The 21,435-nt window shown below is 42.3% G+C and overlaps 2 protein-coding genes across 9 annotated transcripts in view; one reads left to right on the top strand and one right to left on the bottom strand.

Annotated features, from left to right (window-relative positions):
* NCOR1 (nuclear receptor corepressor 1) overlaps positions 1-6,495 on the bottom strand; it is a 66,311-nt gene extending 59,816 nt beyond the window's left edge. For 3 of the 4 annotated variants that reach the window (XM_080563207.1, XM_080563210.1, XM_080563209.1), the window contains exon 1: positions 6,294-6,433. The gene's annotated coding sequence lies outside the window, so the exon portion shown is untranslated. Of the gene's footprint in view, positions 1-6,293 lie in introns of all 4 variants that reach the window. The other variant, XM_080563208.1, reaches the window with a different exon arrangement.
* Positions 6,303-21,435, top strand: part of PIGL (phosphatidylinositol glycan anchor biosynthesis class L) — a 62,856-nt gene continuing 47,723 nt past the window's right edge. The window contains exons 1-4 of one of the 5 annotated variants that reach the window (XM_080563241.1): positions 6,303-6,436; positions 7,218-7,318; positions 7,810-7,934; positions 13,003-13,102. In XM_080563241.1, the coding sequence (XP_080419367.1) occupies positions 7,251-7,318; positions 7,810-7,934; positions 13,003-13,102 (293 nt within the window). In that variant the 5' untranslated portion in view covers positions 6,303-6,436; positions 7,218-7,250. The other 4 variants (XM_080563240.1, XM_080563239.1, XM_080563238.1 and 1 more) reach the window with 4 other exon arrangements.

Genomic DNA, 21,435 nt, shown 5'->3' with positions numbered 1-21,435 from the left:
AAGGCTATTGACATAGAAAATTGCTATTTCTACCCTGCTAGAAATACAGTAAAAAAAAAATGGGGGAGAAAGAAAAAAGTTAAGAAATGCCCAAACATCTGAGCTTGACTCCTTCTCATACCTTGAAATTTCTAGTAGCGTACAACAGTGTTTTATTTCTGAACGTCCACAGCATAAACTTACAATTATGCTATACAGCATCTGACTCAGATTCTACATGACATGGAAGCATAGTATCCTTTAATTTAGCCAATTACAGAAGTGACAGAAGTCAAGGAGCGTTACAGCAGCCCATTCAAGATGTCACATTTACTCTCTGTTAGCACGACTTCTCCATCTGCATCAAGATAGCTCAAAAATGAAAACAGGATTTTACACTTCAAATTTTAATAGAAAGAGGTTTCCATTAAGAGCCTTCCAACTCCTCAAGGTACTTAAGTAATAGCTTTTGGAACACTAAATATTGATTAAGTTAGAAAAGAGTACTTCCAAAGGATTTTTGTTGCCATACCAAAAGATAAATATTACTTAATTGCATGTGCAATCTGCAACCAAAACTCGCTACCAAATCTCAAGATCACATTTTTACAGTTCACGTTTAAATAACAGTTTCTCTTTCTCCTGTTTCTAGCTACTGTATTTGTAGAATTAGTGCTCTAGCAAATGGGGTCGATCAAATTCAGCTGACAAGACACTCTTCTCCAGGAAATTCTATTTTAATCTCTCTTCTGTAATTTATGAGCTTAAAGAAAAGTTGCTAACAAGTGTTATCAAGGCCTAGGGTATACACAACATTGCCATTATACGGGGGATCAGAACAGGACAAACTACGGCTGCATTAACATCTTAGGAAGTTTCTAATCAGCTACCCACTTTCCTCACCAAAAAAAAAGTGCTGAGCACATATATTTCAAAGAAAAGTAAATATTTTCAGAGTCTGCTCACCAGTTGTTAAAAATCTAACGCGCAGGAGAAAGAGTCAGTTTCTAATTTCTCATTTAGTGGATTCAGAGAGTCCCCAGGAGATGAAATCTTCTCGCTCCTGAGTTTTATCGAGGAACAGCACTTCCTGATCCTGCAGGAACCTTCCCAGCTCTCTTCTGCCAAGGAGGGTCACACTAACACCAGAACTATCCAAAAGAGGCAGGTTTCTCCTGTCCTCCGTTCAAAAAATGGAAGTGAGGGATGGAAACATTTCCTTCACTAAAAGTACTGCTGAGCAATGATTTAAACCAAAGAAGGATACAAACCTCACGAGGTTTTCTGGTTTCAAAAACATGTCTTTAGAATACAAGCTATCTACTTGCCTCCTAAAGAGGCTTAAAACATTCTGTTTTTCTCAGCAACACCAGATTCTCATTCCTGGTTGTCCCAAGACAGCAAATAGTACACAATTACTGTACACCACAGAAAATTTTCATGAGCCTACGACCAGAAACCAAGTCTACAGAATGTTGAAAGCACTTCCCCCCCTCTTAAGGCAAGTGCAGCAGCTCCCACAGCCCAGATATTCACCTTACCCCTTCTGAAGGACCCAAGCCCTGCCATGGGCTAATTCAACTGATTATGAAACACCAGCTGAAGCATTCAAACTTAACCCGTGAAGCTGTAAGGTGAAACAGAAACCACACTAAGTATCCTCCAATTCATCAGTTCGTAGCATGCAAGAGGCTCAAGAGATGCTACGCAACAGCAGTGATAAGAACTAGACAACCTTCCTCGAGTCATTCTCACTCACCAGTCAGTGCCAACAACTCACTGAGGTTTACCTGAATCCACCTAATTCTTCCCGTTTCACCCATGATTACAAATAATTATGACAATCTCAAACTACGTATATATTATACGCTATGCATAAAGTATTATTTCAAGACAGCAATTTTTAGTGTCTAGGCCTATTCAGACACTGCACAGGATATGCACAATCACCTTCTGGAAACAAAGTTTATTCTGATATACGTGCAGCTGTGATTTATTGGCATTTATGATTAAGTTTGAGATGTTCTACTTCACATGGAACGCACCAACACATAAAAACACAATTCCTCACTGAAGCTTACACAACAGCCTCTCAGTCACAGAAAATGGTGAAGAATGGAAGGGATCTCAAACTATGAATGGTGTAATGAAACCTCAATAGCCTTGGGGAGGGTGTAAAAAACCCCAAAACGTCAAGGTTCTAGATGCACACAGGCTTACTCTTTGAAACCACAGTGAAACATCAGCACCTACAAAATAACAGCTATAAATGGCACGGGTAAGTGACCGCTTCTATGTGAAACGGTTTTGGGAATAACATTCCAAGAAAGGTAAATCATGAAGTTACACTTACTACGTGGGAGAATTCACACCTTTCACACAGCCCTTCTCTGATGGCAAAGCATTTTAAATGGCATAACGAGCAGAAACCGTAAGTGAAGAATGTGACTCTGAGACAAAACTCTATGGTAAATAACCAAGTATATATCATTTTTAAACTAATTCCTCTATTTTTTTCCCCAAAACCACTATTACTGAGGTGAAGGCCACAGCTGAACTGTAATAACAAATGCACCTAGTTCAGAGAACAGCACTTGAACTTGTAATGAACTTACATGGGCTTAATTTTCTAACACTAACAGAGCAGAATCAACAGGTTCATTAGAAGAAAGAGGCAAGTGTATTTCCTAGTATACTTCCTGCATGAGTTGATTTATACCCCCGTTTGTTAGGCACCTTCCTTGAAACATGAAGGTACTTTAATTCATTTAGGAGAGCAGCCACTTCCCAAAGCAGCCCCAGGTTAGCCCAGGATCCCCACCAGGAACTGCCCAGGGAGTGCCTGCACTGCGGGAACTCCATGAGTGGCACCATGGCCATTTTCAGCTCTCCTCGGGACAAGCAGGCCTCTGACTCCACGACAGCTACAAACAGAATCGACCGAATGTACTTTCCCTGTAAGCCACAGCTAAACGTACGGCACAAGAGGGACAGCTAAAGAGACATTATATTAGTTTAAGCATATTTTGTACTTTGCCTTGTCCTTTTTCATTTACAGGCCTTCTTCCCCTCACTCTTTATGAATGTAATTTTGGTTTTACCCAAGACCAGTCCATGCGCACAGAATTTTTAAGTCCTGGTCAACAGTTTGTCCAGATAACGTCTGCACAAAAATTTTATTCCTGAGGTTTTTTTTTTTTACTGCTGAGAATTTTGAACAATAGGATTTTTCAGAGGTGGGCGATGCATCTTTGTACCACTACAGTACCTCAATTTTGCAATAGCCTCTGTAATCATGAGCAGGTGATGTCACTGACTTCAAAACCACATAGACCAACATCCTCCTTAAGCCTGAAGAGAAAACTGCATATCAAATCAGTCTGGGAGTGGCAGCATTACACGAGTGGTTTAGATGTGAAGCTATTCAAGGACACAGAAATCTCTCTCAGGATATTGGGAGGAAACTTAGCTGCAAGGTAAGTTTGAGTTTCCTGCATGCGCCCCAGCTCGCTAAACTCAAGCCCCAGTAGGCCCGGACTGGGGTAGGCATTTAACAGATGGTGGATAAACGCTGAACTGGTACAAAAGAGGAAGGGAACATCACAAAACATCATTACTAGATGGAGACTCACTGAAGGGTAGAGAAACTCAAACCGAAGACATATTCAGCACATTCCCATCTATTTGCATAATTTAGAAATAGCCTAAAGTAAATATTTACAGAGAGCAGTCTGCACAGGTCAGAATTTTTACCTGGAACATTTACAGTACAGAGACCGGGTAACACGTTCAGTTAATTGCTTGTCATCTGAAACACCGATTCACATCTGACTGAAGAATACAAATGACTTGAAAAGTTCAAGACTGCATCCAGGAAACGTTTGTTTGCATTATGAAACCACTGTCTGGTTAGTAGTCTGTTCTCAAGATCGTACTGTGTTGCACTGCACCTGCATGAGGCATAGATCTGTTCCAACTCAAACAATTGTTAAAATCTTAACTTTAAGTAGCTACACACACAAGAACTCTGAACAATATTTTTGATCATACAGGAAAACCTTCACTGAAACCATTTTGTAGATAAGCACAGAAGAAGAAGAAAAGCATTTCACCAAAACTTTGACCGAGAGCTTTGAAAAAAATTAAACGCTACTGTTAAGAACATCATAATACAGAAAAAAAAAAAAAGATTATACTTTTTCTGATACCGAAATGCAGAAAGGTAACTGGAAAAGTATTAGCCGTAGTTGAAGCAATCAGCTTCCTCTCCCTGCAAGCATCACTTGCTCATGCTGTAACTGAGAAATGAGGCAACTTAGAAGATGCAGTAATAGAACCACAAGAACTGGGGAAGGGGACCAGAGGAGGAAATCGAAAAGAAGCTTTCAAGTCTGCCACTACTTTTACCTCAGTTTTTCAGTTTTCTAGACCCTTCATGATGCAGAACACGTGTGCCCAGAAAGAGTAACTAAAATGAGTGGTTGTACATGTAAAAATGTATTCAGAATAAATCATCAGCAGCATAACATAGAACAGTGAATATACCTCAACTTTGTAGATTTTATTTAAATTTGGAGAGTTACCTTTAATTGGTTTGTACACTTACTAAAAAGCTAGAGAGAACTAACACTTGTGGAAGCAAACATTTGGAATATCCTCTCCATACACCAACAAATGTTCATTTTAACTCTTGGAAAGAAGATCCCCAAAATGGTATCCCTCCCCCTGCTTCAGCAACAAGTTTAAGTATTTTAGCAACCTATATCGAACAGGATATTATCAGCAGACAAATCAAACTACATATAAAGCACAAAACAATTTTGTTTCCTAGGCAGCCTATATTCTATCACATGGAAGAGCAATGTCAAGAAAAAATTAACTGTGTTATCGCAAGAAGGGTCACTGCAGTTGGCTTGTTTCCTCTGAACTTTTGAGCACGAAGGTCTTTCGTCCCCCAACACAAGACACTACATTTCAGCTAACTAGAAATCCCCATCAAACATTACATACTTCCTTTCCAAATGTCAAGGCTGTTTAGTTAATCAGGAATAACAACATTCAGCAGAGTAAAACTCCAGTGCAGAACTGCAACAGATCTGCACGGTCCTTATGCACCACGCCACAACGCTGTGTGTCCGCTTATCCAGGCACTTGAGCTGTACCCTCAGTCATCCTACGTACTACCATAATGCTTCTTTTACAATAGCACCATTTCTCCCTCAAATCATAACGCCTGAAATAAAAAGCCTTGCCTGAGCTCTAGCAGCTTGTAGCTCTATTATTATAACTAAAAATACTGCACAATACAAGAATACCGCTACAAAAGCGGGTACTCAAAACTAGGCACCCCTGTCATTGTAGGAGGTTATCCTTTTTATTATTACTATGTTGCACCAATATTTACAGTCATGAACAGGTAAAATATTGGTATGTGAAACGTGAAGAAGCATATTTTGAACGGCAGCAGACTGCTCGGATCACCAACTTCGTTATTTATGAACTTGAGCCTAATAGTAAGAGCACAGACGTCCATCTGGAACCTCGTCCAACTGCAAATGACTTGATACTGACAGCCTTTTAAGTGCAGAAAAACAAACTTCTTTACCATCCAGTCAGAGTAACTCCAGAAAAGCCCCTGCACCGTGCCCTCCAGCAGCCCGGACGGCAGAAGCTGGGGATGTTTACGGGTCCGAAATGGATAACTCAGTGTCAGCAGCAGCTCCCCACCGCTGACAGCCCCAGCGTGGGGCCGCGAGCAGGACATCTCCAGGAACTGATGCACTCCTGCCCAAGCTTCCAAGGGGCTGATTTGGATATATTTTAATTATTACTGGTTTGTTGGTTTAAATCGCACTTCTACCTACAGGACAGAAATGAGCACCCAACACAGCGATGCTCCGCACTTTCTCCCCAAACTTCCCCTCAGGGACCATCCTTGACCCCCACCCGCAGCCCCTCCGGACCTCGGGGCGCACAGTGGGGAAAAAAAGCGAAAAATAAAATAAAATAAAATAAAAAAGCACCCGGGGCAGGGGGCACCCCCCGCCCCAAGCCACACCTGACCCGCCCACCTCCCCCGCCTCCTCCCTCAGGACCCCCCCGGCTCCAGCGCCCTCCCCCCGGGCCCGAGAGCGGCCCCGTCCCCGGTGAGGAGGAGGAGGAGAAGGAGGAGGAGGAAGGGATGGCCGGGGCCCCCGCCTCTTCCCCCTCCTCCTCCTTCTCCTCCTCCTCACGGCGGAGGCGCTAAAGGCCCCGCTGCCATCCCCGGGCCCTGCCAGCCCCGCTCGCCGCCCCGCCAGGCCCCCTGCCCTTACCGACGGCGCGGCGCGGGGGCGGCCCGGCGGCGGGCTCCGGCGGGGCTGGGCGCTCGCAGCCTCTCACCTCAACCTCAGCGCCACCGCCGCCGCCATCTTGCCTCCCCTCCCCCGGCTCGCCGCGCTCCGCCCCGGCCCGCCAGGTCCTGGCAGCTAGCGAGAGAACGGCAGCGCCGCTCCTCGGCGCTTTCTCCCGGCGGAGGGAGACTCGCCCCTTCCTCCCGACGTGCAGCCGGCGTGGCGTCGCTCGGGTGGCGGCAGCTCGCTAGGAACGGGGGGCGGGCCCCGGGGTGAGAGGGCGGGTTGTTATGCTCCTTCCAGGACCCGCTGGCCGGTGCGGCGGCGGGGAAAGGCTCCTGCTCCCCCCCCCTCCCACTCCCAGCGCTGAGGGGATCTGAGGGGGGGCGGCCGCCATGAGGCGTGAGGCGCTGAGGGGAGCGGGGCAGGGGGTGCTGCTGAAGGGCCCGGAGGCGAAAAAAAAGGGCGAAGCGGTTTAAATGAATAAAAATAATAATCACAATTAACGGGAGGCGGCCGCCGAGCCCTCAGGCTGCGGCTGAGGGGACGAAGGGGGGCTCCGGAGCTTCGGGACCCTCGGAGTGGGGCTGGGGGCTCCGGGACCCCCTCCCCCGGGCACCCCCGTGTTGGGCCTCAGCCCTGAGCAATGACTGGCTTTGGAAAAACGGGAGAGGTTTAAAATCTTGAATGTCTTGGGTGCTTTTTCCCTTTCCTTGAGTGAGGAAAATGTGGTGCAGGTAGCTGTTTTAATAAGGTTTTTAAATCCTTGCGACGTTTTATCTGCAAATGTGTAATTCTGGATGTGTTGGGATCACAAATGGTTCTCTTATCAGGTTTACAATGGGAAAAATACCATTACACGAGATTAAATCATCCCACTGAGAAAATGTTTTTGTGTCGTTACAGCTTCCACTAAATACCAGAAGTCATACCCTACACATGGGATGTGCGTCCGCACAGTTATTTGCTCAGAGTAATAAAGCAGGGGCTCACCCTGTGGCAAACAGGTGACTTTTACTTATAAAACATGCATTTTATGAAGTCTGTCGTTAGTACCAGAGCTGAGTTCCACTCTGCTAAGTGCTACGTTAGTGTGACATGAGGCGTCCCCAAGGCAAAGTGGTTGCAGTCTTTTATCCCAATACACAGGATGACTGCCTCAATTCACTTTAACGATATAGATATCCAAATAGAAGCGTGAGGGCAAGTCAGGCAAGCATCTTGAGAGGTTTTAGGTGTTCTTCAGATGCTGAATTCTGCTAAATTGCTTTCCCCATTTGACTCTTTGAACCTGACCCGCTGCCACGCTCCATGGCTGAGGTAACGTGCTTGTCTTCCATGTTGCCTATTTGTCTTAAACAGCAAAGCTTCCAAGCCACCGTGTATGACTGCCTTTTGCATATTTATTTTACTACTTCCTGCTTTCTTTTGCTCTGTAACCTTCTCCAGCGGTTGACTTCATTTCTGAGACATATCCAAACATTTTTTTCCCTTGTAGCTGCGCTCAGGATAGCCGACAGATTTGCAGACAGCAGAAAGTGTCTCTGAAGATGTGCTCCTCGTGCCCTGCTTCTGAGCTTTCGCTTGTGCGTCTTCTGCAGCCACACAGCACAGGGACAGAAGGTACACGCAGCACAGCCTGAGTTTGTCACTGCTGCTTATTACTCGTTAACGTCCATGCAGGGTCAGGCAGTGTGCACAGGGCCGGCTGGCCCCATTCTCCTTGGCTTCCCGCACTAACGGGCCTCGCCCTTATTATAGCCCCTCCTGAGGGGTCCTGTTCCCGGCTGGACGAAGCCGGGGTGCCCCCTGAGCTCTCCTTTCCCTGGCCGGCCCTGGAGCTGAGCGGCCCCGCCCGGAGGCGGGACAGAGATGGGCGGGGAGGAGGAGGAGGAGGAGGCGGCGGGGGGGGGGACCTTTGGTGCCGCGGAACCTTCGTGCGGGCCCTCGCGGGTCCGCCGGGGGAGCAGCGTGAGGCGCCCGTCGCTATGGCAGTGGGGTGGTGGGGCTGGGGGCTGCCCGTACTGCCGGTGCTGGTCCTGGTCCTGGTCCTGGTGCTGCTCGGGGGCGCCCGCCGCCTGCGCCGCCATTTCGCGGCCGCCCCGAGGGGAAGCGCGGCGGGGGAGGCCGCTGGCGCCCGCGCCTTGGTGCTGACGGCGCACCCTGATGACGAGGCCATGTTCTTCGCCCCCACGCTGCTCGCCTTGGGCAGGGCCGGCGGCCGCCCCGCGGTGCTGTGCTGCTCCGCAGGTGAGGGGACGGGGGGACGCGGCGGGGACAGCCGGCTGCCCCCCCTCCACCTTCCCCCTTTAGGTGTCGGCTCGGCCGTGACGTCAGCGGGGGGCTGTAAGGGATGTGACGTCATCGTGGTGCCCCCCCGCGTGACGTCATTGCTGTGCTGACCCTCTCGGCCTCCGTTGCAGTGGCAGCAGGCAGCTGCTGGGGAAGAACTGTGCAGCAAGGGCCCTGCCGTGCCTCTCGTCTTGGGGTTTGGGCACTATTCTGGGCTGTGGCATGTCGTCCTGTCCTGCCACCCGTTGGAGTGACCATGCATACGTGTCTGCGGCCAAAATGCTGCTTCCTGCACGGTTTTAGTAGCTTGAGAAGTGTTAAAATCCTCTTACATATCCAAACCGCTATGGTTCCACAATCAAATCTCATGCTGCAGCACTGACACACTTTCAAATTGCATGGAAATGTCATTAAGTTGTATAAAAGCATTGTTTTATTCTTTGCATCTTGTAATTCTGTGGTCTCGTAGAGGACTTGCTTTAGGTGATCCGGTTTTATTGCACTGTAACGATACACTCACAGTAACACATCTAAAGATACCAGTTGCATGTCAGTCTAATCAGAGAAGAACAGCCCCAAAGAGAAGCTGAGGTCATGCTGTCCATCAGCTGGCTGAAAGGCAGCCTCAGTGGTGTCCTCGTTTCTTGGAGAGGAGTGTTCTCCAGGACCTCCAGGGAGGTTCCTCGGCCTGTGTGGTCTGTTTCAGTGCTACATTAGCTTTTCTTCAAATCACTTTGTCCTGAATCATTGGAGTGATTTAAGCTTGTTTATTTGTTCGATCTGCCGTGAATGTGGCAATCAGAGTATCCCTCCATAGCAGCTTCTGACTTTTTTTTTTAAGGCTGTTATCTGCCTTTCCTGTCTTATCTTTTCTAGACTAAACAACACAATTTCTTTCAATCTTCCTCATAAATCCTGTTTTCTGAACTTCTGGTCATTCTCGTTGCTCTCCTTTGGACTCTCTTCCAGCTGGCTCACATCATTTTTTGAAGCACAGTAACCAAAGAGTCAAATCGTTAGTCCTGCTGAATTGTCTGGGGCTGAATTGAATGGAGGGATTCTCGGAGGACAAATATCACAAGGGACTTTAACAGTGCTTGACACTGCTGTCTTGTGTTCTTCTCATAATCTACTAAAAATCAAGATTACTTTTTTTTAATGTACAACTGATACTTAATCAGTTATTCTTCTGATGAATTCAAGGTTGTGCTGTTGTGCCTTATGCAACAGTACTGTTCTGCATTTCATTATGATTACCTTGTCAGAGTTTTTTGGGTATGGGAAGCAACCGCATCTTAAATGATCTTTCAGACCCATACTGCTGTACCAGAATTCATAAGTCTGTGGTGAAAGCTAAAGATATTTTATGTTTGTTGGGAGGAGTATCTTAGGCTACAAACATTTCCATCTCACAGTGACAGCGACTTGTATTTGGGAAAAGGGACCTCTGTAGTTTGGAAAGCTCCAGCTTGTTCACTGCCAACTCTTGTTCTTTGTTCCCACACCTCTCTGTCGTAACAGACTATCGCGGTGAGAAGACCAAGTTAAGGTATTGCTGAACTCTGATGGTGCAATGACTTTACTGATTGCTGTATCCCTCCTATTCAAGATTTAGTGCAGAGCAGAGCAAGCTTTCAGTCCTCTTTGCTGAGGTACAAAACTCCATGGATCCTGTTTGGATTTTTCAGAGCTATGAAGAGATTATTGACATGCAACTCTGCCATTGCAGTTTTCAGGACTAAAACATTGCTGGAATTAGAAAACTTTCCAAAGAAGTATTGTGTTTCTGCTTATTTTATTCAGATTCTCTTTTTTATTGTTCTTTATGGCACTCTCGATTCAGTGACATGAAACATTAAGCATGTTTGACACTGTCTTCTATTGCATGGCTTGCATGCCTTCGTAATGGAACTAGCAGCCCATATAGGAAAATGCATTCATTGAGCTAACAGCTTTTCTTGTGCCTCTTAATAGTCTTTTGGGTGATTCAGATGGCTCATCCTGTCATTGTTTGTATGATTGGTGATGACAAGTGAGTTGATCAAAGACTCTGTAAATTGTGACACTGAAACACAATCATTACTTAGGATCCGTTGTAATGCAGTTCTCAGATATCAATCAAAATGCCTTAGAAATGAATCAGAGTTACAGCCCTGTGAAAGAAAAGTCTTCTCCACACTGAGTAATCTTTGATTGAACTAATAACTCCGTATAAATGTGCTTTGCTCTCTGTAGTAGCTGACTCTCTATTGTGAGTGCTCCGTGGATGAGGTCCAGCGGCATCAGCTATTCAGCTGGTTTTGCTCTCAATAGCTGCCCATTTTTTCTTGTTAGCGTTATACATTCGTAACGTCCTAACACATTTATCAAACTGTGGAACACGGATCTGTTTGTTTGAGTTCAGTAAAAGTTAGGTATTTTGAGAACAGTGGTACCATTTGGATAAAATATTACGTGCAGTCTGTTACTACACTGCATTGCAGCATAAGATATGTTATCTTAAAACACTAGTGTCATTAAAGTCTGTGAAAGAAATCAGTCTAAAATAAGCCCTGCAGGACTCATGTAATTCATCCAGGGAAGGTGCACACTTAATTTAACTCTGCTCAGCTGGAACTTGTGATCCAAGCTGCATGCTGCAGACCAAGCTGATGTGTTCTTCAGCAAACCCACAGATAATCATTGTCATAGTTTCCTGAAATCATTCACTCCCAGTCTGCAAGAAGAGTTTTTTTTGTTTGTTTTTTTTTTTCTGGTTATTTTTCACCTCTTTGCATATTATACAAAGCTTGCTAGCGAGTGCTCAGATTGCAACACTGCTATAGAGAAATGCTAGATTTAGATGACTCACACCCACAACAATAAAAAAAGTTCTAGTGTAATGCAAGACAGCTGACTACAGACTTGAATCATACATTAATACTCTGCTGTATATTTCCATTTTTTTTACTTCAAAGTTAAAATTGGTTTGCAAGTATTGCTTTGCATGGGGTAACATTCTGGAAGGGGCCTTTGCAGCTCTGGCATGGACTTTGCATGGCTGATACAAAGAAAAGGGAAGGTAATGTGAGGGCAGGATGAGAAGAAAAGAATTAGAGAAAAAGGAGGCAGTGTTTTAAGTGTTTCCCTACTAGTTGTTGGTCTAAGGATATCTATTATGTTGTAACTTTTCCAAAATGCTTTATCTCAATTAAATTTACTGTCTTTTTTTTTTTTTGGTTCTATAAGTTCTTTGCAATCATAGCTTCTGCCAGAATTTCCTCTGTGAATGATGCAGATTTCTGAGAAATCCTTATCTCAAAACAGATTTTTATGATGGAATTACTTATTTCCTAAAATCCTTTATTTTCATCACCATCTTCTGTTGTGATGTCTTAGTGTTATATGACAACTTCTATTTATTAGCAGTGGTCCAGGATATACTATAAACTTTAGTCACTTAAAGAATACACCTCGGGACAGTTCTTTTCCAAGGACTTTGGACTTGCTGTTCAACTTGGCTCTACGGGCCTGTGCTGTTAAGGGTTCATGGCACCATCTCTAATGGTGAAGGAGGAGTGACTCTTTGGCCCATTCTGAGAAGGTTAATTATTACTGATTTGTTGTGAATAAACCTGTCTTTAAAGTGGACTAAGGCCCAATGACCTCTTTCACAGAGACGACCTGGAAATTTGCCAGTGATAACAACTTCTAGTCACCTCACTAGAAAGGACGTTTCTCCCGTGTTTATGAAAAGATCTTGCTCAATTCTTTTGTAGTATACTGGTGACTTGCGTTCAAATAATGTGTAAACAGTCCATGTATACATGTATACTCCGTTAGAAGATTCCTTATTTTGTCACAAAGTATAGCTAGCCTTTGGAATTCATCAAAAGAGCTATTAAATATTGCTGAAAATTAACAATACTCAGAAGAGGATTAGGTATGTACAAAAATAAAACAGCCTAAATTAAAAAAAAAAAAAAGAAAAAAAGAAGAGCTAGAAGTTTTGATGTTTCAAGGAATAAGATACCACTAATCAAACAGGTGGTTGGAAGCAGTTGCCTAAGCAGATTATTCCAGAGTTGTTTTTTGGAAGATCTCCCATGTCTTTAGCAGAAGCATGACTTTGGCCTCTACTAGAAGGAAGATACTGGGCTTCTTGGACAACTGATCTGATTAGACATGGCAGCTTCTGATACCTTTGCCAAACAAGCTCATGTAGTAAAGGTTGGCAGAAGTTTGCCTCAGCATTTTTGCCTGAATTGAGCTGGGTTTTACTTAGGAAAATTTATGGAGTTTCTCCTCTTCAATGATGCCGTTCCTGAAATTATGCCCTTTTATTTAATGTAATGCTCATGCTTACTGCTTTGAGGTGACCTAAACTAAACTAGACGATGTTGCTGTTTGTTATTTTCAGGAAACTACTACAATCAAGGAGAGATTCGTAAGAAAGAACTGGAACAGAGTTGTTCTCTTTTGGGAATTCCTGCTTCCAATGTAACAGTTGTTGATCACAGGTAAGCAGTTTTCATTTTTAGCATAATTTAGTTGCAGCTTTTAAATAAGGGGTGGAGTTTGCTTTAATGTTCCATGAAAGCTTACTGTATCATTCTATAAAGTTCCAAGGAACCTGAAAAAAAAGACCATATAATAAATTCTTGTTAACTCTTAACTTCAGGAAATCTAATTAATAGAGAAGACGATTCAAGTGTATAATGGGGATTGGTGTTCTTCGGGTAAGCTGTGTTGATACAGCACTTTGATTAATGATAGCCCTAGTTGTAGGGGTCTGGCAAGGTCTGTTTGGGCAATAGGATCACATTGTGTTACAGTTTTCGCATTGTTATCAAAGACGCTTACAGAGAAGTCTTCTCTGCATTGCCAGTGGCTGAAAATAAAACTGTTCAGAGGATTGGCACTATCATTATGTTGCACTTACTCTCTCACGTGATTATAATGTAGTTACAGATAACTTATGCTTAAGTCTGAATTCCATGATAAGATAACAATATAAACAGATCTGCTGTCATGCTGACTATAAAACAATACAGTGCCCTGTGTATTTTTCATAGCCACCACTCTAACAGAGCAGTTTTTCAAAAGTAGTCCTGTCCAAAGAAGCCACTCTGGCAGCAGAAACTTCTCTGTGTGTGTGCTTTGGGGAGACACAACTGGTTGTTTCAATTGTAAACAGCTATCATAAAATCCATAAAGAACATTTTTGGTTATGAAGAAGTATCTTTAATAGAAACAGACTGATTTAAAGCCATGCCAACTAGAAAAGTCAGAGTTGAAAAAAATCTGGCTCCAGGCAGGCCTTTTTCCCATGAACATATTTTCCCTTGAGCTAAGGCAACAGAAACCACAGTCCAGAATATGAATCCTCTTGAGTTCTTTGCTTTTTTTAGCTTTAGGTTTCTCTCCAAGTTTTCAGCTCACTTAGGAAAACAGCATAGGAGTTGTTTTTCCTTTGGAACGAAAAGAGATGTTTCCGCTCACTTCTCATGAACTGGCTTTGGATAACTTCATGTTTTGTAGTGCAATCATATGACAATGCCCAGAACTTTTCTGGGGGACTAAGGAGAAAAGCCGCTAAGCTTTGCTAAGCATAAAGTTTGCTAAATGAACTATCTTTTGAAATTTCCACGGTGCCCAGCAGCCTACTGGCCTTTCATCCTCTAATGCAATGTGAGGTTGGTTAGAATGTGATGTAAGTTTCCCAATACTGCTCAATCATCCCCCAATGTACGCAGTCCGGCGGGCTGCTTTCTTCAAGTAATACCAGAGAAATAGCTTGGATCATGCCTCCTTATTACTTTCATTGCTACTTTGATGCACATCTGTGAAAACAGTGACCGATATGTAATTTCTACCAGCGGATGCAGTGCTTGAAAAGACAGATGCATGCCATTTCTCAGAGCTTTTGGACATGGGACTAGGATGTAAAATACTGTTCTGAAAAAACAGTTTAGATTTGAGGCCTTTATCTCAGATGGTAGATTGCTGTGAGATAACCATCAAATCATCTAACTTTGTTGTGCATTCAGGGAGTCAGCTGAAGTTCTTGCTGAATTTTGCTCAGAGCTTGTTTATACAGAGCAGCTAAGTGTGTTTACAGTGCATTATATGCTCTGCAATAGCTCATCTTGTGGGCACGCTTTATGAAAAAACAGCTGTGGATCAGGTATTAGCAAAATGGTAGAAGATCAGGAATGATTTTGAGATGACACTGAATTTTTGAAGTAGCTGTATTTTCCAGTGGTTTAGACAAAGCACTGGGACTCAAAGTTCTTTAAACTTACTCAGAGTTCCTGGTTTTCTTAAGGTCAGTAGCTTTCTATACCTCTGCTCCCCCTTCTCTAATTTACACAATATACAAAAAAATTTGCCAATATGGCATGATGTGAAACTTCGTAAATTAATGTTGTCTACCACTAGGTTTCCACAGAAATTCATGTCAGGGAATACAGTTGAGACGGCTGTTCCTCTTCAGCATTTTGTCTTCTTTAGGCACTCTTTAAAATCAGACCCCTTTGTTTTTTTGTTGTTTTTTTTTTTTTGTTCTCATCCTATCTCTGCAGAAGATAATGTTCCATAAATGAAAAGCACTAGCACAATGCTTAAGGACTGTAGCTGGCATGCTGCCATCTAACATTTCTTATGCAAACACTGCATGCTTTACATTATCCAAGCTGCAGACTTGTATTTTGGTAAGGAAAGCCCAAAGGATTGCTAGGTCTGGATCTGCTCCAGCCATTGTAGTGCGGAGCTGAGTCATGCTGCTTCCTCTTTCTTTGCATAATCTACAAGTGAGTGAGTAGAATTTTCAAGATGTAAAAGGGGAAATCTGTCTGAAAGGCAAGGTGATTGACTTGCTCTGTAATCTCACTTGGCCAGGCAGGTATAAAATCAACATGACATTTTGAGTTGTGTGTGAACTTGTAAAGAGAAAGCTTCAGTCAGTCAATCTGTGATGCAATCTGTGTTAAAGACCAAAGCCTTATTAAGAAGTCCTTTGCCTTAAACAATGACTCTCTCAAGTATAGCCGGGATTCCTAGGTCAGGACTATTCAGTCTCTATCAGACAACTACTTTGCACTGATTCTTCAGTGTGTATTTGATGTAGTTACTATATTTGTTCCCTCAGTTAAAGACAAGTAAAATCTGCACAAATATAGTCGCAAACTGTACCCACATTTCAACCCTGGATAATGGAGGCCCACGTGAATCTCCTGTAGAAAAGTCCTTTTGTTGTAGCGGGCATATCTAGGAGCATAAAGGGACATGCATGACAGTGTAGCACGCGGTTATTGTAGACGAGCAGATTGATGTGCAGACAGCCTGTTTTGGACTATTTTAGTTTAGAGCACTGGGCTCTTCCTACTTGTGAATAGTACAGGTCAGACACCACACTTGCAGAGGTGTCTCCTGAGCTGGTGTGTAATTATCATAGTGCCAGCACTACACCAAGTGAAGAGCTGATTTTGCAGGAGAAAAGTTTTACAGCCCACTTTCTGTTACCATTCCCACAGTACGCTTAAAAAATGGAGCAGCCCAGCCCAGAACTAGGACTTGCACTGTACAGAGTTAATTTCTGGACTGCCACAATTATTTCTGGTGCTGGATGAGGGAAGAGTAGCAAGGGAGTGAGGTTTGAAAAAATGTAAGAGAAAAGTCACTTCGTTAATGATAGAAATGGCGGTGTAAACTCTGTGCTTTTGGCACATTTTGATCATTTTATGTGTTGCAAGAACGGACCTTCTTGTGGCTATAAAAATGGAAGATTGATGGCTTTATCTTACAGTGGCATGGTACTAATTTGATTTTCACAGAAACTGCTGTAGTTCTGCAGATTTGCAGTGAAGGTAAAGTGAATATAGCTAAAATAGGAGAGGTAAATAATTCTTATTATTCTAATTAGAATGATAATTCTATTACAAACACAAAGACTAACTCAACTGGCAAATCTGCTACCATGATACGTCTAAAATAGTAGGCAGCTCCAGTGCTGGACATTTCTGTGGTTGCAGAAGGATCCAATTTATAAAGCATTTGACTGTACCGCAAACAAAAAAGGGACAGCTAAGTTTTGCCAAAAGTTCTGTCGTTCTTTCGGCATGTTTTAGACTTCGCTGCCAGCTGTGGTTTAAAGTTTAAATTGCTCTGGTAATACAGGAGCAAATGATCTGCGTGAAGGACATGAGTATTTGTTGAGCAGAGCAGAACTCCTTCCATCTTTAGGAGAACAAGTCTGAGTAAGTGATCTTACTGTGAGATGGGGGGCAAAGACGAGGTTCAGCTTAGCAAGAAGAGAGCTTCCACAAGTAAAAAGCAAGTCCTCAGTTACCTTAAAACACACAGATGCTTTGTCTTCCTTTCTTTTACTTTAGAATACGCAGGAAGGAGTGCTTCAGTAACAAAGTGAGGATAAAAATGTTTACATAAGGGCTGATTTGGGTGCTATTCTTTGATGTGGCACTCCCTCATGCTTTCATGGTTGTTGCTCTGCCCGGTCTTGAGAACACAGTGAAATGAAAATGCTCTAGTCTCCAAAACCAGTTATTAGGTCACAAGTCATTGCAATGGTTTTGGACTTGAAAGTCTGTTTTGTAGGGAGTTCGCTTCTGGTTGAGAAAGCCAGAACAGATGAGATTGGAGGAAAAAAAAAATCACACGACTTGATGAACAATTACATGAACAATTTTAATTGAGATTATATGGTTGCATCAAAAAAGTTCCTTTGAACGTTTTGTTAAAATCCAGCCCAAGGAGAGGCTGGACATGTTCCAGTTTGACTGAGGTCTCTTTGTTGATTTGCAGTACTCAGCATTCTGCAGGTGATGTTCAGTGCCTTAGATATCATGTCCTTCCTTTACAGGCTCAATGGGCAGCTTCCTCTGCTCACATCCTGAAAATGCTGTCTTTGGTAAATGGAATTTTAAGGACTTTGAGAACTACAATTTGAATTACTGTAATCTAAGCAAGCTTTTTTTTTTTTTTTTTTTCTAAACAGTCACAAAGAGCAGTTGTGCATAATCCCCTGTTCATTTCAATTGTCTAGAGCAAAGGGTTTTGATCTGTGAGTTAAAATGCAATTTAGACCTTCTGGATCCAGTATGACTGTGCTTCTCGCTTTTACCTTCGTAACAAGGATACTAATATGGTGTTTTGAAACTGGATTTCTTTGTAAGCTCTTGTTCACAAGTAAATCTTGATTCATCCTAACAAAGTCTTGCTAATCATAGACATACCTATTTTTTAGCCCACACCCACTGACTGCCAAATCTTAATGTTATCAGTTATATGGTTCACAGGTCAGACTGCCTTTCTGAATTCATTGTTTTTCTAGGGTAGGCTTGCAGATAACAGAGTGTAAGGAGATGTAATACAACACAGAAATACATTATCATTTAGCCCAGTCAGTAGTACTTACAGTTTTCCAGTTCGCAAAATACTACTGAGAAGGGTTTTGTCTTGCCATGAAAATTCCAACTTTGAAAACAGAAACAAACTTGCCTTTAATGCACTCTTTCTTCTAGTACATTTGTTTTCTTTGCATGCAAACTACCAAGTACCTCTGAAAGTCCAGTAAATTCACGGTCATTGATTCTGTGTCTGTGCTTAGTACAATAACAAAAGAAAGGAAGAATTGGTTATTTGAAAGCCCTAAGTATATGTCAACTACGGGACTTTCATATAATACCTGTTATTTCGGTAAAGCTGTAGGTTCTCCGAAGATAGCAAAAATACTGTGAGCACAAACATCATCTATATGATAGATTTTAATTCAGTGATGGCAGCACTGGGGCTGGCAGCATAGAAAGGTGGCCTATCAGGAGTAATTTTATAGCATTAGCTTTTCATGAGCTGTTAAAGTTCGTGAAATACAACGATATTGATACATATCTTTAAGTAATTAATCTGAATAGATGCTCCTGAGCTAGCAAGCTCTCTCTCCTGGTATATGGAAAACATTAGCTTCTAATTGATCTAATATGAAGAGTTAGTTAAGCTCCCATTAACGCTGGGCACATCTGCCAATGCTCTGGCTGTCTTCCAGTCTGTAATGTCGCATGTAAACAGGAGACGTTTTTTAAGCTGTTTTCACTTTCCGAAAAGAACAAGTGAAAAGAAAGCCAAAATTATTCTTTTTTTTTTTCTAAATCTGTTTTGGGTTAATGGAAAGATAAGTATCAGAAATTTTACTGCAGCTTCTGAACCTTTTGTGCACATTTGTACTGGACAGAAAGTAAAACTGACCATTTGTATCTTTAATATGACAGAAAATATTTGGCCTGTGTTTGCACTGCAAAGAAAATAATAGCTGGGATTTGTGTAAACTAGAAAATTTTCCACTCACAGTACAAAGACTTACTGCAAGTAATGTTAGATCTATTTCTGAGTTTCCATGGAAATTGCACTGCATACACTTTTTATTATTATTATTTCACTTAAGTCCAGAAGGGCTCTAGTTAGACAATGCTCTGGAGAGAGGACATTTTCCCATGCAGATTCACAGGCTAACTGCAAGTTTTTGAGACAGCAGAGAAGCTATTTTTTATTATTTTTTAATATAATTATTCTTTGGTGGTGGTCTTTTTTTTTTTTTTTCCATACAAGGTAAATAGGCTTATACTGTACTTCCTCATGTTCAACTTGCAACAAACTTCCTTCCCCAAGCTCTCCATGTCAGAGAAGTGTCTGTAAGGTCATGGGAAAAATACATCCTTAAATAAATAGTGTATGTATCTGACTGTGACAATAAGAAAGATATAGAAACAGTTGGACCTTTTGGAGAATGAAATATATAATTGAAAACCTTTGGATTAGAATTCAAAAGCATGCATATAGACAGTTAAGGAGTAGGTCCAATTGATCCAGTTTGGTTTTGCTGTACTTAGGTTGTGCTTTGATGGTTTTATGGGTTTGAATGCAACGTGCTGAGTGCATGTGAGCTGAATATGTGAGCTGTGTAGTGAGAGTACGTACTGCAATTATGAAAGCTTGCCTGAAAACTGAGGGCACCTGGAGAAGTTCAACAACAAAATCCTGGCCGCTAAGCCTGGTGGGAAAACCTTCAGTGATTTCATACCAGTTTCTGACTCACTCATTTGCAGACCTCTGGCATCTTACTGAATGTATCTGAGATTTTTCTTTTAAATGTGTTTATTTTACTTATATGTTTCTAATCAGAAAGTTTATATTATTTCCTGATGTTTCTTCTTTCCCTGTTCTTGTACGTTGTGCTTTGGGACCAGTGTTTAATAGCTTTTATTCTGCTACAGTAATTGTGGTAATTAGTTGCATTTTGTTTTCCTATGTTCCTCCTGGTATTATACTTTGACATTTTATTTTATTGCTAATTCTAAAGCACTGAGTTATGTGCTGATTGCAATTGCTGCGGTGCAATTTTTCTAGTAGGGCTGCGTATTTCATTAGTGAGTGACGGGATTCCCTTGGTCTTATCTACCTCAGCCATGCTGTAAAGTTCTTCATTTTTTTGCAGAGTTTTCTCTAATTAAGAATGACGTCAGGGGGAACAAAAAATCTTAGGTGAAAATTGGTTGCACATTCAGTGTGTATTACAGTGAAATCAGTCTGCATTTTCTGAATGAAGCATACCCATAATCATCCTGAATACAAATGCTTTTTACTGATATTTTAGGTCATCAGAACACTTTATGCAAAGGCTTATATTGAAATCTGCTTTCAGGCTTCTGCTATCGTAAGTGTTGCTCTATGCAATAATTTAAGAGGAAATTCTTCTGGGGATTGAAATTCTGGAATTGAATTCTGGAAATTCTTCTGTCTGCCCTCTACGAAAGCTGCTTTCTGAAACAAAGGCTTGTATTGCAGTAAGTAGGTTTAGCTATTTTGATGTAAGAAAGCCATTTTCCTCAATAAGGAAATTTGCCCTTTTTGCTTCCCGGAGGCTTCTGTGAATCAGGTCCTTTCTCAGTGTTCTAGCACAAATAACTTTCTTGCTGTACAAAGAGGGGGAAGGGTCTGTGGTGAAAGGGGAAATGATCTTTTCAGTGCTAAAGGGACGTGTCCCCCAGATTACCTCTGTAGAGCAATGAGCAGTAGTCCATCTCCAAGGGCTATGAATAAATGCTGGGGGAAGTGAAGAAGTACTGATTAGGTACAATGTGTCCTTACGGAAATCTAATCAAAATACACTGAGATCAAAAACTTTCGAGATTTATACTTTTAACGCTCAAGATTATTTTAGCAGAATAAAGACTTCAATACTTATCCTAAAACATGAAATATGAGAATAGGGATCCCAGTCATCCCACTAAACTGATGCAAGCTTGATTCGACTCAAAAACCATCAGCACTGGTACATTGATAGTAAGAAAATAAATTAGGCTGTGTATAATGACAGTGTTTCAGAAGTCTGGCAAAACTGGCTAGGGCTGAAGACAGGGAAATGCACTAGGACAGGACAATCCACTAGAAATCTTTTTTTTGTTCTCACATATTTTGTACCCTCAGAAATGCCTTTTACTATTCTCTCATTCATGGCTTTTAGAAGTGCTCCACATATGTCAAAGAAGACAGGCATCTTCTTTGGAGCAAAGATAACGTCAGTGACCCATTCTGCATTTGCTGGTGGTTCACATCCTGAGCTGATGTCTCCTGCTAGCACAGATGTGCCGGCTGGAGCGATTTTGTAACTAGACCACTTGTGTCCATGCAGAAAGAAGTGTCTTTGGGTGTTCTGGTTTCCAGTATAAAATGTAAGGTTTTCAGAGTTAAATATTTGGAGTGGACTTTCTTTATGATACTAGTAAACTACCAATTTAGAAAGATACAGTCATAAGATTATTTTTTTTAACAGTTATGC

This window comes from Anser brachyrhynchus, assembly GCF_964034855.1.
Source record: "Anser brachyrhynchus genome assembly, chromosome: 20".
In the NCBI taxonomy this organism is placed as follows: domain Eukaryota; kingdom Metazoa; phylum Chordata; class Aves; order Anseriformes; family Anatidae; genus Anser; species Anser brachyrhynchus.
This window is presented reverse-complemented; position numbering and strand designations above follow the sequence as displayed.